Source organism: Eublepharis macularius, chromosome 12, assembly GCF_028583425.1.
Source record: "Eublepharis macularius isolate TG4126 chromosome 12, MPM_Emac_v1.0, whole genome shotgun sequence".
Classification (NCBI taxonomy): Eukaryota; Metazoa; Chordata; class Lepidosauria; order Squamata; family Eublepharidae; genus Eublepharis; species Eublepharis macularius.
Genome location: NC_072801.1, coordinates 9,454,708 through 9,469,611, shown reverse-complemented (window position 1 = coordinate 9,469,611; position 14,904 = coordinate 9,454,708). Strand labels below are relative to the sequence as shown.

At 46.2% G+C, this 14,904-nt stretch overlaps 1 protein-coding gene across 1 annotated transcript in view; it reads left to right on the top strand.

Moving 5' to 3' along the window:
* The window catches only part of LOC129339048 (syntaxin-binding protein 4-like), a 73,171-nt gene extending 60,284 nt beyond the window's left edge, over positions 1 to 12,887 (top strand). The window contains exons 16-23 of the mRNA XM_054993655.1: positions 1,236 to 1,328; positions 1,749 to 1,814; positions 3,699 to 3,887; positions 5,309 to 5,425; positions 5,982 to 6,025; positions 6,351 to 6,490; positions 9,074 to 9,131; positions 12,032 to 12,887. Of these exons, the coding sequence (XP_054849630.1) occupies positions 1,236 to 1,328; positions 1,749 to 1,814; positions 3,699 to 3,887; positions 5,309 to 5,425; positions 5,982 to 6,025; positions 6,351 to 6,490; positions 9,074 to 9,131; positions 12,032 to 12,137 (813 nt within the window). The 3' untranslated portion in view covers positions 12,138 to 12,887. The remainder of the gene's footprint in view (positions 1 to 1,235; positions 1,329 to 1,748; positions 1,815 to 3,698; positions 3,888 to 5,308; positions 5,426 to 5,981; positions 6,026 to 6,350; positions 6,491 to 9,073; positions 9,132 to 12,031) is intronic.
* Positions 12,888 to 14,904: the final 2,017 nt, after the last annotated feature.

Below are 14,904 nucleotides of genomic sequence, written 5' to 3'. Positions count from 1 at the left end.
TTAACTTGCACCTGAGTTCTTATGGGGGATAAATCCCAGAACCTGTTTTTAAGGTCCCAATTTCACCCCTGTTGCTTTTGTACCCCTCCAGTGAACATTCAAATGCTGCTTTGTGGCAGATTTGTTTGTTTGGTACAGAAAAAAAATTGTATCAGAAAATGTTCCATTTGACTAGAGCCATCTCCCTCCACCCTGAATGAAAACATTCCACGACATAGTCGCTGTGGTGAAGCAGCATCTGAGCTTCTTACCCCAGGATTACCAACTCTGGTTTGGAAAACACCTGGAGATTTGGGGTGGATCCAAGAGAGGGACCTCAGCGGGGTCCGTCCTCCAAAGCTGTCATTTTCTCCAGGGGAGCTGATCTCTGGAGATCAGAAGAACTTCAGGCACTACCTAGAGGTTGGTAACCCTAATTTGGAAACCACTGCATCCATCAGTGGAGGACGCTTAGCTTGGGACCTCCCCACATTTGGTGATTGCCCCTAGTCCCCCATGGCAGCCATTTTGTGGTGGAACATGCTGCTGGTCCTCAATTCCAAAAGTGCCCACAGCCTCAGGAAGGGGTGGAGGACACCAAGAGATACGACATTATCATGGTGTGGATTCCTCCCTGACACTCTACTTCCTTGGCTGCCTCTTGCAAAGGCGGGGAGATTTCCCATGCTATAACAGCCTATTACACATTTGGCTGTATAAACATTACTGGAGAGAAAGGACAGTGTCGCTTTCAACAATAGTTATTCATGACTGATTCTGGCTTAAGCCAGTTCTTTGGCCAACAAAACATAGCAAAGTTGGCATAAAACCCCATCAGATTTCATGAGTGTCTAGAGTTTAAAGAAAGAAGTCCGGCTGTTAGTTTCCTAAAGCTAAGTAGGAAAGATTTGCTTCAGCAAAGCGATTCCTCACCTCGAGGGAATGACTGATGGAGAAAGGAACAGTTGTGAATCCACTCCAGATATAATCTGAGCTGTATGAGGCAGCCGTTGCCTCTCTGATAACACCGCAGAAAGCTATGCGCCTGCATCTCTTTCTAACAATCTCAGGGCCTGGAGACTCCATGTCCATGAAATACAAAATCCTCTTGCCAGATTAGCAGCTTTTGTTATTGCAAAACTGTTTTAGGCCATTATGATGGCTAATTGTTGCTTCGAGGGATCTTCTGTGCATGGCCTACTAACTAGTTCTCTTGCTGGCATGTAGTTTTCATGGGCGTACAATCCTTCTTGCAGACATTTGACTCGGTCAGTTGCAACGATAGTGAAGAACTGGAGCAGCTGCAGATGGAAATGATGGAGCTGCGGCAAGAAGTCCGGCGGTTAAAGGTGAGGGTCTCACCCAGGCTAGGTTTATCCCAAGCGTGCTGATTTCTGTCCATTGAGGTGGCCAAGGTCAGAAGAATCGGAAGCATGAGTCATGGCAGGATAGGGACCGGAGCCCAGTGAAGCACAGCGACATTCCCCCTAACCAGCAGGCACCCCGATTGGTGGACCACAGAGCTCTGGGTGTGGTGAACATGGCTCTCCTATCCCAGTTTTATCCCTGCAACAACCCTGGGAAGGTAGGATGAGAAGAGCGACTGGCCCAAGGTCGCCCCATAAATTTCACCACTGTGGGGCGGGGGGGGGGGGGCGGTTGGCCCAAGTCTTCCAGATCCTAGTCCAGCACTGTGACCACTGCAGTCTGGCCATCCCAAGGTGGGGCTGTTCAGAAAGAAGTGTTACATTTCAATCTTTCCCACCCAGACTCTCCTGAAGGAAGTGGAGAGCAGCAAGAAGTCCATGGAAGACGAGCTCCAGAGTCTGAACCAGGTGAGGGACGGGTCTGGTTGGCTGAATTGCTGAATTAGCTGTCGAGCTCGGTGGTGTGCTGGTTTTTGCAAATAGTCATAGTCACATCCATTTGCACAGTGCTTTACCAGTCCCTGCCTCAAGGAGCTAACAGTCTAAAATCAGGCATGAGAGGCAATAAGCAAGTAAAGAACTCACATTAGCATTCCTTCCTTTCACACTTGCTTAGGCCTAGTTTCAGAAGTGGAAAAATAACTCCTGAAACTCAGTCCTTACAAAACTGTGACAGGCATCCTTTTGAGTCCTTCTCTCTCCTCTCCCCTTCTTTGTTTCAGCATTTTATATTGTAAGCTCTTTGATGCAAGGGCTTGTTGTCTTGTACATTCTGAGTAAAGCACTGTGCATTTATAACAATAAATGAAAAATGGGGGCAGGGAACCGAGAGACTTCTCACGGGTAAAACTGGAGGGGAAGGCATTTCCTTTCATCGCATTTGTATCCTGTCCCTTCTTTCAAGCAGCTCGCAGCAACTTACACGCATCTCCCCTTTTCCTTTTTCCATTCCCAGCAATCCTGCACAATAGTTCACACCATGAGAGAGCCGTGGTTAAGTTTTAAGCCGAGTGGAGACCAGAGCCTGTTATGGTTAGGAAAGGGGGGGAAGTGACTTTCCTTGCTGGGAACCCCCTTAGTCCAGGGTTTCCCTTGAAAGCATGCTGGTAGTCACTTGCCTACACTCGGGGATCTCCAGAGAACATCTAGACTGGTCCGTTGGGAAGGGGCCTTTCCTAGCAAAATAATCAAGTAATAGGGTGGAAACCCTGAAAAAACTTTATAGCAAACTAAGTAGCACCCAGGCAGTCTGGCACATGGGGAAGAAATTCAGAGAAATATCCCAGAGAAATGTATAGTACTAAGGAAGCTGCAAAATGTCTTTATGGAAAGAAGATTTATTATCAAATAATGGGGAAATGGTGGATGAATTCAAACAGGGTAGGAAAAGAGGGAGAGGACAAAATACAAAACACAGGGAAGAGCACACTATCACGAAGCACACGGTCTTTCAAACAAAAGCAATACAGTTGGTCAAATCTAACTACGTACACTTTACCTAGGTTGTAGCAGGTTTCTCGGATCATGTACAGAATTCCATCCAGTACCAAGATAGCAAAGGAGTCCTTAACCCCTGGCAGACTGGCCTTGGGGTTTCCAGAGGTTCCAAAGCTGGGACCAGAGAAAAGTCCAGAGCTCCCACATATTTATGGGCAATGGAGTTTGACCTAAGCCAGCCTTCTTGGTGAGATTGATTAGCAGATCTAACGAATCCCCAGCAAAGCTCCCTCTCTGATATCAGAGACTATTGCTGCCAATCAGAGAAGCATTTCAGGATTTTTAATGGCTCTGCGCTTCCCTGACAAAAAGGGGATCTGGCCTAAACTGCTCATCCTTTGTCAAAAAGGGATTGTGGAATGGAGGATAAACCATTATTCTCATGAAAGCCCCAGGGGCACCAGAGCCCAGACTCCCTAGGCGGCATTCTTGAGCCATATTGAATCTTGGGGTTCTCTCACAGGGGCCACCTCTGCTGGGTCCTGTTCTGGTACTCAAACTGATGTGCTGTGCTAGTTTCCCCCCTGGAGGTTTGCCATAGCCTCTGCTTTTGCATCTTCCAGAAGCATAAAAAGACTGCAAAATTCCAACTGCATTTTGGTGGCCCAGAGTGAGGAACGATGGAATAAGATAGGGTTTAACTAATGGGAGGTTTGTGATGGCCGTATCGGTATCCCTGCCAAGCCCTTGAGATGGGGATTTTTAAAAAATTTAAACACAATACAGTAATGAATTTGAGGCAAGTTAATGGTGTAAGTCTAGTAAGGCGGTGATGTCTCCTCCTCCCAATCCCAGAAGGCCCTGGGTTTTCTCTCAGAGAACCGGACTCTGCAAAACAAGCTGCAGGTGGCAGAGGTATCCCAGCGACAGGCCCACAGTGCGGAGCAAGACTATGAGGAAGTCATCCATTTGCTGGAGGCAGAAATCGTTGAGCTGAAAACTCAGCTTTTGGGGAAGAAAACCAAGCTTGCGTCAGAAGCAGAGGTGAGTCTACACTGAGATGATAAAACAGGAAACTAAACTTTGTGGAGGTAGCACTTAAAGCAGTGGTTGCCCACATTTTGGGTATGGTGATCCATCCAGCGCTGGCCCAAGAGAATGAGAAGACGCAGGTTGAAGAACTGCAGGAAGATGGCAGGTGTTGGCAAAGAGGTGGGTGGCAAGGGGCTGCGTGTAATTCATCAGAGAGCCAGTTCGGTGTAGTGGTTAAGAGCAAGGGACTCTAATCTGGAGAGCCGGGTTTGATTCCCCACTCCCCCACTTGAAGCCAGCTGGGTGACCTTGGGTCAGTCACAGCTCTCTCAGAGCTCTCTCAGCCCCACCCACCTCACAGGGTGTTTGTTGTTGTGGGTATAATACATACTTTGTAAACCGCTCTGAGTGGGCGTTGTCCTGAAGGGGGGTGTATATATATTGAATGTTGTTGTTGTTGTTGTTATATCTCCCACAGCATGTAGAGTCCTTTGAGGTACTGCAAGGGGCTGGGCAAGAGGTTGGGATACTGAAGGAGTGGCATTAAGACAAAGACTACACTCTCACACACACCTCTTTCTCTCACTTTTCCATGCTCTGAACAGCTTCCACCCACTCTCCAGTGATTTCCCCCCTTCTAGTTATTGGCCGTTTTCACATGTTGTTAAAGTCACACAACACTCCCGGAATGGTGGCAACTTTATGGCACAATTTCTGACCGCCCTGGGGATGGGCGGTATATAAATTGAAAAAATAAATAAATAAAATAAAATTATCACGCCACAAAAACGGAATCTTGACGGGGTGATGTCAGAAATTGTGCCATGAGGTCGCCACCATTCTGGGAGTGTTGCGCGATGTGTGACGTTAACTATGTGTGAAAACTGCCACTTTTGTAAAGTTAGTAGCTGCCAGACAGCTTCCCCCTCCCTTACTATTGTGGCAAATGGCAAGGTAAGAATGTGAGAAGCTGGCAAGGAAGAAGACGAGAGAAAGAGAATGGTGCAAAGTGCAGGAGCCGCCATTAGGGAGGGCTGGCCTGCAACCCACTGGCCCATAGGCTGGGGAATGCTGGCCTAGAGGATAGCTTTGGGGAGGTATGATATTCTTCCATATTTTGAACAGAACAGAAGCTGAAAAGTCCATTTCCAAAGTCCCAATATTTGAGTTTTTAACATGCGTGTCAGCTTTGGTATGGATTTCGTGGACTTGCTTGGGTTTTGGTGTGTACATTCAAAACTGGCTTTTTAAGGAGTTCTTGACCCTTAAGTCTCAAAGGAGGAAGGAGGTTCCAGACCCATCTTATGGCTAGTGAGGGAAGTAGCCGAGATTCATGCGCTTGGCTCTTCAATTCTGTTGTTATGCAAGTACTTGTCTCTTCCTATCCAAATCATTCTCTTCTTTTGCCCACTTGTGATCCGTTTTCATATCAGAATGAACTTCTGGAGCTGAAAAGGCGGTTGGCCCTGGTGGATGGGCAGTTGAGGAAATCAGAGATCACAAGGAAGCGCCTGGAAAACTGCAATGGGAGGCTGATCCTCTTTGTGCAGGTGAAGTGCAGAAGTCAGTGGTGTGGTATTCTGACCCCTCTATTGACCTACAGAACTGGGGAATCAGTTATTAAACAGTGGTTGAGGTGGGAAGGGCTGTACCTGATCCAGAAGTTTGCCAAGAAAAAGTTATCCCCCCACTCTGCTCCAAAGGCATAAGTATACAACAGATGTATCAGCTTCCAGAATGATGCCTTCTCCCCAGGGAATTCTGGGAACTGTAGTTCTGTAAGGGGGGCTAGGGAGTCTCATCAGACTACAGTTCCCAAAATCCTTTGGGAGAAGCCATAGAAATGAAATGAGAAAAGTATACCTGGATCAATAAATACCAGCATTGCCTGCCGTAGGTCTTCCTTGGGATTTTAGCAGCAAAGGCAGTGGATTCTTTAAAAAGGAAGAAATTGATTAGTGTCACACCGTCTGATTCAGCAACCCCCCCCCTCAACCTCCCTGCAGATGGGGGGGGGCAGGGAAGAGGGACATGTTATTGCTGCTCTAGACTTTTCGCTTTTTGTTTTGTTAAGACCATTTTCTTTGCTTTTCTGTTTTCACTCAGAATGTCCATAAACTCCTGAGGTCATCCTGTACAGATGAGAAGAGGTGAGGTGCATTCTTGGGAATAATTTTCAGCATTGAAAATTACACAAAAGCTTATATCCTGGAACATTTTGTTAGCCTTTAAGGTGCCTCTGAACTCAAATTTTGTTGTATATCATACAGGCTTTAAAGCTCTTCCTGCAGTTATCTCATCATGCATCACAAGTTGCTTATGCTATAACAAACAGCTGTTAGACTTTAAAGAGTCATTATAACTCTTTGTTATAATGTTCCCTGCAAAGATAGATCAGAGTTATTTGCATTTGAACCAAGGATTTCCTGGCACGCCTGGCATGGGAACCTCAAAAGATCTATTCTTCCTTGTTAGAGTCGACATTCCAGCTGAAAAGGAGAAAACAGGGGGGACTTCAGAAGCATCTGTCCTTTCTTCAGATCTTTGGGGTTTGCTGATAGCAGAGGCGAAGGAACTGTTGGAGCCTGTCACATTGTCTAACTCTACAAAAGATTGTAAGTTGTCGCCTTCCAGAGGAGAAAGTGGACAAAATTCTTGATGCGTGACCAGTAATGAGGGACGGTCTATTACTGAGGAAATACAAAGACCAGACCAGACCCTCAAGGTTGTAGTTGAGTGTAAGGGCTCATGCTTTGAAGGCAGAAGGTCTCAGGTTTAACCCTGTGAATCTCCAGTTGAAACGACCTCATGGAGCAGATTGTCTGCCTGAGACCCTAGAGAGCTGGTAGAAGTCACATTAGACAGTTCTGAACTTGACAAAGACCACTTCCTATGTTCACAAAGCATTTCCATCTGGGGTCCTTCCAGGACAACGATGTGGGCAGGAAGCTCCACTGATCCCTACCCCTGTTCAAATGTACCCTGTCCAAGGTGCTGAAATCGTTCCGCTGTCTGATGATTTCTCTGCTCATCCCCCCCTATTTTTTATAGGTTGCTGCTTGTGTTCTTTGAAGCTGTTCATCAGAACATTGTTTTCTTAAAAAATGAACAGACATGTTGATCCAAACTATAAAACTCAGATTCTTTTTCCTCTGCAAACTAATCACCACAGAATTGAATTGACTCTGGCCAGTTTGGTGTAGTGGTTAAGAGCGGCAGGACTCTAATCTGGAGAGCCAGGTTTGGAAACCAGTGATACCACAAGCAACTAGGAAATCTACCACTGCCATCCTCCAAGACTGCTGAACTCTGGCCTACAGGAACAGCTTTCTCTTCACCTGTTTCTTTTTTTAACCTTTCCCCAAGGAGCTCAAGAGATCTCCCCTCCGGAATTTTGTCATGACAATGGCCCTGTAATGCAAGTTATGCAGGAAGTAACTGACTCAATGTGCCAGTTTGGTGTAGCGGTTAAGAGTAGCAGGACTCTAATCCTGAGAGCCATGTCTGATTCCCCACTCCTCCACCTGAAGCCAGCTGAGTGACCTTGGGTCAGTCACAGCTCTCTCAGAGCTCTCTCAGCCCCACCCACCTAACAGGGTGATTGTTGTGAGGAAAATAATAACATACTTTGTAAATCACTCTGAGTGGGCATTAAGTTGTCCTGAAGGGCGGTATATAAATTGAATGTTGCTGTTGCTGTGCTCAGAGTCCAAGTTTTAGAATAATATGTAGCACATCTCTAGTACTCCCAGTGTTCAGTGTCCCTTATCTAGTAATCTTTACACCAGCCATGTAAGATAAGGCCCATCATTATCCCCCTGTTTCAGATGGGGGAGGGGCTGTGGCTCAGCGAAAGAGCCTTTTCTTTGCATGCAAAAGGTCCTAGGCTCAACCTCCAGCATCTTCCATTACAAGGAGCAGTCAGTGAGGGGTGGGAAAGGCCTCGACCTGAAGCCCTGGAGAGCTGTTGCCAGTCTGAGTAAACAATACTGACCTTAACAGACCAGAATCTGATTCAATCGAAGGCAATTTCATGTGAGGGGGTGAGGCTGAGACACACTGACTTATCTAAGGCCACTTATTGAGTTAAAGTGAAAGTCTTCGGCACGGGCCAGGACTGAATTTGTAAAGCAGAGAAATGTGAGGGAAAAGGCTGTTTTAGAATAGAGCCTTTCCCTCTTAGGCCTCACTCCCTCCTCACACGCACACACGCATTTTACTCTGTGATGCAATCCCACACTCTTGAAAGATTGTGTTACTACTGCAGCTACACTGGCTGGTTCAGTTGTATGGTCTTTCCTACCTGATGGACAGCGTTCCAGCCTGATTGGAAAACCACAGAGAAACAGTCCTTATACCATTCTACATGTGCGTGCATGCATGCATGTGTAGTAGAATAAGTCACATGCATGCATGTGTAGTAGAACAAGAATTAGGCTGATCCTGCACTGGGCAGGGGGTTGGACTAGATGGTCTGTATGGCCCCTTCCAACTCTATGATTCTGTGATTCTAAGTCACATGTTCAGATACATAAACCTTGATCCAATAACCTTAGCCCTCTTTCGGACTGTTGTCACATTAACACCTCTACTGTAACTTCTAGGCATGCCAGCACTACAATTTATCCTATTTGTTATAACTTCAAACTGTGGAATGCTGAAGAATGTGATTCTGTAAAAAGGCTTGAAATTGCTAGCCCAGTATTCTTAGCACCTCCACAAAACCCAGCAGTCCTTGGTTCGGAAGTGTGACACTTAACTCAGTCTGAAGTAGGTTTACAGTTGTCTGAAGATGATCAGCTGGCAGCAGCAACATGAAGGACAGCCAGTACTCCATTTTTTATTGCTGCTGCTTCTAAAAGGTCTTTAATTGACAGCAGGCAAGGGAAAGCTGAATCTAACTTTCCAAGTTTCTATCAATAATCATCTGGCATATGACGATTCTTGTGTTTGCTGTGAGTTTTGTACTGAATTGTTGTGACTGTTTGTACAATGATGGTTTTTTTTAAAACCATTTTGAACACGCCGATGGAAAGGTTGGCTATAACTCAAGCGAACAAACAAAATCTGTTCTCTGTTTAGGTGTTGATTTGAGATTTCAATGGCATTTTATACCAAACCAGCCCTGTTGCTTATGTTTCTCGTGTTGACTCGATAATATTGTCTGAGTGCTTTGCTCTTTTCACTTGCATCGGCAGCTTCACCGTACAACTGGAATGAGTGCCTGGCTGGTGACGGAGACCCAGACTGCAAAGAGTAGGTGTCTTGGCTCCTCTTCCTTGGTAGACCATATACTGCCACCTAGGGGCCACAAAGTTTCCCTAAAAAGTCTCTGCCCCTTTCCTTTCCGTTGCCATTGCCACACTGTACATATCCCAAGGAACAGTGAGAATCAAGACAAGAATGGCAGCATTTTCTCAGGAACAATCTCTGCACAGCCTGCAGAACCTCCTGGTGAAGCAGTTCCAAACAGGGACTGGCTTGCCTCAGATGACAGCCAGGGTGGTGGTTCCCCATGTCTTTGGTATGGTGACCTACGTGTCCATGTTTACCTGGTATGGCAACCCACTTTAAAACATAAAGTATACACATACCAATAAAATGGCAAAAGCTTGGGATGCCTTTCCAAGTCTCTGTGCCCCCCCCCCCCGTGAGTCACATAGGGATGCATTGGTTGAGAAACACTGGTGTTGACTAAGGAGACCAGATTCAGATCCTTATTCGGCCATGGAGCTTCATGCATGACTCTGGGCTGACTAAGAGTCTCAGTGGAAGAGCTTTTTCTTTGCGTACAGAGTTATGACTAACTCTCGACTAAATCTACCTTGCAGGGTTCTCGTGAGAACCACCCAAGCCACTCTGAGCTCCCTTTTTGGAGGAAGAAAGGGACAAAATTGTACACTATCGATACACACTGAAACTCAGTGGTCAGAGTGTTACCAGAATGGGTCTCCTTGCAAGTAGAGGGGGGGAATTAGCAGCAAGGAGAAGGCTATGCAAGAGGAGTAACAAAGCAGGATACTCAACCAATTTTTATGGGGTCCCCTCCCCAAGGAAACTGACAAGATGGGTGTTCTTCAATAAAGAGTGGTTTTTATTTAAAGGGGACAGTTCACACATACAAGAAGTAACTCACAAGCATACAAGGTTCCTAGGAAAGCAGTGGTGAAATTGGAATGGATGTGAGGGATTTTCGGGTGATGATTACCTATCTGGAGAGCAAAGTAGTTCATGGGCAAAGAGGGCTTCAAATGGCCAGCATTCTCAGCCAGGAGAGGCTTAGAGCAGGAGACTCTGAGGGCACAGCGTTTGGATCTAGGGAGGCGTGCACAATTTGAGGGGGGCAAAGCCCGGGTTCTTACAGGGCAAATTGGGCCCTGAGGTGGGAATGTGCCTTGGCCTTTGGTACAAAGACCTTAAAGGTCATCTCTTGGGAATAACAAAGGTTTGAATACCTTTGATTGGTGCTACTGGGGTGAAACAAAGAAATCAGATTGGTCTCTCCTGGTGCTTCACAAATAAATGGTGTTAATTAAATGTTCCTAGAGCTTGGTTAATGAATTTAGAGTTTTAATTAGATGTTCCCAGGAAGAAGTTACAAACTTACCAGATTTTAAAATGTATTTATACTTTGTTGATAGATCAAAATGGGTAGCTGTGTTTGTAGCAGTGGAAAAGAGCAAGAGTCCAGTAGCACCTATAAGACTATAACAACATTTGTGGTAGGGTAAGAGCTTTCGTGAACCACAGCTCACTTCTTCAGATACAGTGTGGGTTACTTTGTTGTAACTGGCTATGAGCCCGCTTGCAAGTGAGTAGGCCAGAAGCCTAACAAATAAATAAAAAATAAAATAAATACTGTCCTTTGTGAGTCTAAATATAGTAGTAGGAAGAAAACAGAGGGAAGGGCAAGTAAATACATAGACACATGTAACTGAGAATGGGATAAATCCAACATTTCCAAGGCCAAAGGGAATGTACATGAACCGCCATGGATCTTGGCTCAATTCCAAAAACGATTTGCAGTTAGGATCCATTGTGATCCCTGCCCCCAGCTCTCTGTGTTATAAAAAGCTCCTTTTTGAAAACATGATTGAAACTGCATTTGAGTTAGCAGGAATCAAACATTAGGAATCAAACATTCTCTCTTCACATCCGTACAGATCTGCCAGAAGACCACCCACGGCTTCCTGAAACAGAACGTCCTCGTCATTTCAGATTGTCCCTGAGACTTAGATCAGCTGCATTTGCCTCTCAATCTCTTTCAGTGTGAAAGAAAAATATTTATCAGATTGATGTTGTCGCACACTATTAGAATTTGTGTGAGAAAGTTGACTTTCTGGTTGGAGTTGTTAGTAGAAATCATTGGGATTTTGGTGTGTTTCTGTGTTTAAAACACTTTTCATGTGCAAAGTATTTTGCTAGGATTTTTGATTAAATGTGGGGGTGTAGATTGGAGAAGGTGGTGACACCCTCTTCCAGAAACCCCAGAACAGAGAGTCTGTATGCCTGTTGGGCTTCCAGTATCTCTGGAAGCCGATCATGATTCTTCTTGTAATAGACCCATACCAGTCTCTCCTGTTCCTCTCTTGATCTCAACCTCCTGATACTTTCCCACTCCTGAGGCAAAGTGAAGTGAAATCTCCCTGTGGTAGAGTATGGTTGTCATTAAAGGCTGGGCAGTAGCAAATAGACATGTTCATGTCCCTGTGAAAGGCTGGCTTTTGCCATCCTTAAACATAAAAGGCGAACCGTGTTGCCGACGATGTACATTTTATCCTGGTGCACCAAAATAAAAAGTATGTCATGGCCAATACAGCCTCCAGAGGGTGCTGTGGTGGCAGGACAGCCAGGTGAGTCAGCCCGTCCCTGCAGAGGCCGGCGCAGCTGTAGGAAGGCCAGGCAGGCTGGCCTGTCTCCGGAGGCAGCACCTGTTTTCTAGGGCCTGTTTTTTTAAAAAACGGGCTCTGTTGCTAGTAAGAATAGATTGTATAAACGGGCACTAGGTCATCATAGGGCATCTGTAGTCAGCAAAACTGCCTAGGAAATAGAACTTCTTCCAATATGCCCCATTCTCTTTTGAGAATCACTTCCTTGGTTTGCTTTCTGTTTCCATCCCACAGCCCTGAATAACAGCCACTCTCTTTGGTTTGCAGCCACCCTCACCAGAAGGCAACATGGCCCCCTCCTCTGAGCCAAAGCAGAGACGACGGTCCCCGATCCCAAAGCACGTCCAAGGATCCGTCTGAGAAGCCCTCATAACTCCGGCCTCAGTCTGCTCCTCTCCTTGTATATTCATAACTTAGACATACTGCTCTGGAGGCAAGAAAGGACAAGGCGGACCTGAAGAGCTGGTCACCGCTTCCACCCCCTACCCCGTACGGTTCCTTCTTGAGAAGACTGAATCTCCTAACCAGCCACCCAAGACTTAAACAGCAGACCCGTCCTGCGGATGGCTGCCTCTGTATCATTGCACGGGACTGGGATCTCCCGATTTTTGCAGTTTTAGATAAACAATGGGGAAGGCATTTTTGTAGGAATGCCTGGAGAACTGGCAGCCTGTAGTTCCAGGAGCAACGGCCTCTAGCTGCGGGGGGCACCTCAGTGGTCCTTGGCATTTCTTACGGAAAACCAAAGTACATTTTTTTTCAAGCTGTAGGCTTTTGTAGCTCTTTGCTCTGTATCCTCTGCATAGCTGTCTTGGGATGCATCTCTCGTTCTCTTTCTCTTAGTTGTAAAGGCTTGTTTGAGTCCTGTTTGAATAAGAAAGTCACAAGAACTACTAGACAATTGCATAGAGAGAGTCTCTGAACAAGTACTGACCACCAAACACTGTTACTGTGTTATCGGTAACCAAGACTTCCTGGAGAATGCATCTCAGTAGCAATTCAGTATTTTAAAAAAATGTGGGAAAATACCATTAGTCCGTGGTTTTGACAGGGTTAGCAAGTAAAATGGTAGAGAACTGATGTGAGCGCATGATTCTGGCAAATAAAATGACCATTGAATCTCCCAGTTGGGGTGTTCTGTTGGTTGGGTGTGAGTTGCCATATCGGTGAGACCAGCTTGGGGTGGGAGTTACAGACTGCCTTGGTTTTGAAGATCCTGATATGCCAGCTGGAAGTAGAAGAGAGCGTGCTGGAATAATGGGTCTGGGCAACACAGGTAGAAATCCTACTCAGCCCTGAGATTTCAGTAGCTGGAATCAGGGAAATATGCTCGTCCTTACTTCGTCCATACACTGTGTGTGTGTATTTATATCTTTATGTCTGTATCTTGTCCCATTGGTTTTGAGGGTGAAAGGCTCTCTGCACATACTCGAAGCATTATTATTTCACATGGTTCATGACTGAGTATCAATATATAGTAGGTCATAAGAAGGCTAGATTTACAATAAGGCCTTTCCAAACCTCCAGCAGACAGTGGGCGTGTTCTCGAACTGAAATACGTGAGAGCCCGATATAGTACAGTGGTAGAGTGCTGGAAACTGAAACGGAGTTCAGAATGCCCTCACTGCCGGGCCACCCACTGGGTGGGTATCCTTGGGCCAGTTATTCTCTCTCAACCTAACCTACCTCACAGGGTTGTGAGGATGAAATGGGGTAGGAAGAATCACCCAAGCTGCTATGAGCTCCTTGGAAGAAATGTTAATAGGGAGATGAAGTGGTAAACCCATTTCTGGATGTGAGGGAATGCTCCTCCATGTGAAGATAGATCTACCCCCCCCCCCAAAAGTTCCTGGCAAAGGTGGTGCTGGAGGCCTTTTCCTAGCTATAACCCAGGACACTTGGATAGCCCAGGGGTGCCTGTTCGCCTCAGATCTCAGAAGCTAAGCAGGGTCAGCCTTGGTTAGTAATTGGATGGGAGACCTCCAGCGCAGACCAGGGTTGCAGAGGCAGGCCATAGGCTCCTGCCATGAAAACCCCACCAGAGGTCGCCATACATTAGCTATGACTTGAGGGCACTCTCCACCACCAGTGGGGCTGGAATTACATGCATGGGGAAGCATTGTGTCATGTGCGCCCCTGGCTGCAGGGTGAAGTGGAACAGCCCAGGTTCACCGTCCAAAGTTGAACTCAGTCAGTAGGAATTCTTGACTGTGGTATATGCATTGCACTTTCCTTGCCCCTCTTAGGCTGGAGTCAGACAATTGTTTTTAGGCTTTGCTGGGTTTTTTTTTAATGCTTCTAAGACCTGCAAAATCTGTTGGGCTGGAGGCAGCAGTGGTCCAGAGTGACCCATGTGCTCAGTGTTTCAGTTTTATGAGCTGCTGTTTAGTTCCAGCCTCAGATGAGGTAGAACAAGCTGTCCCGGAGGCGCTTTCCCAAGCTAACCCTAACCATGTTTAGTGGGGAGTAAAGTTCCAATTAGTTCAGAGTGACTTCCCAGTTAGTATGTTTAAAATTTTAAGGGCCTCTTGTGATGGTTGCTCAGAAAACCAGAGAGAGCGCAGTGATTTCGTCGTTCTGCAAAAGGCACAGAGAGCTGCTTGCCCTCCTGAAAAAGCCACCTGCTTCCTACAGCACTGCAGTTTTCTTCCCATGGTTAAGTATGTGCTGGAAATGAGAAAGGGGAGTGCAGAGCTTTGTGGGGCAAACGGTGGTTGGCTGTAGAACTTTGTCGAGCTACAATACAGGGACTTCTGGAGTACAAAGCAGAACCCGAAGTTTTCGTTGCTGCTGTTCTGTGCAGTTTTAGGAATGAGCTCTGGGACATTAAAGCTTCTGCTACAGTGAACTGTTAAGTTACTTCATTACTAGGTGGGTTTACTTGATGGGAGCTGAAATGTTGCTTTAGTCAAGGAGTAGGGACTATAGACTTTGCTACCATGTATTGTCTGTTGGAAGCCCCTGAAAAAGCCACCTGATGAAACTTAATAAAAGACTGGCCCTGCTTGGCTTTCATTTTTGGATTTTTGGTCTAAAATAGCTGAGGCAAGTAGGTCGCCGTGTTGGTCTGCAGTAGAACAGCAGGACTCGAGCCCAGTGGCACCCGGTTGGTGTATTGCCTCCGTGTTCAGTTCTTTCCT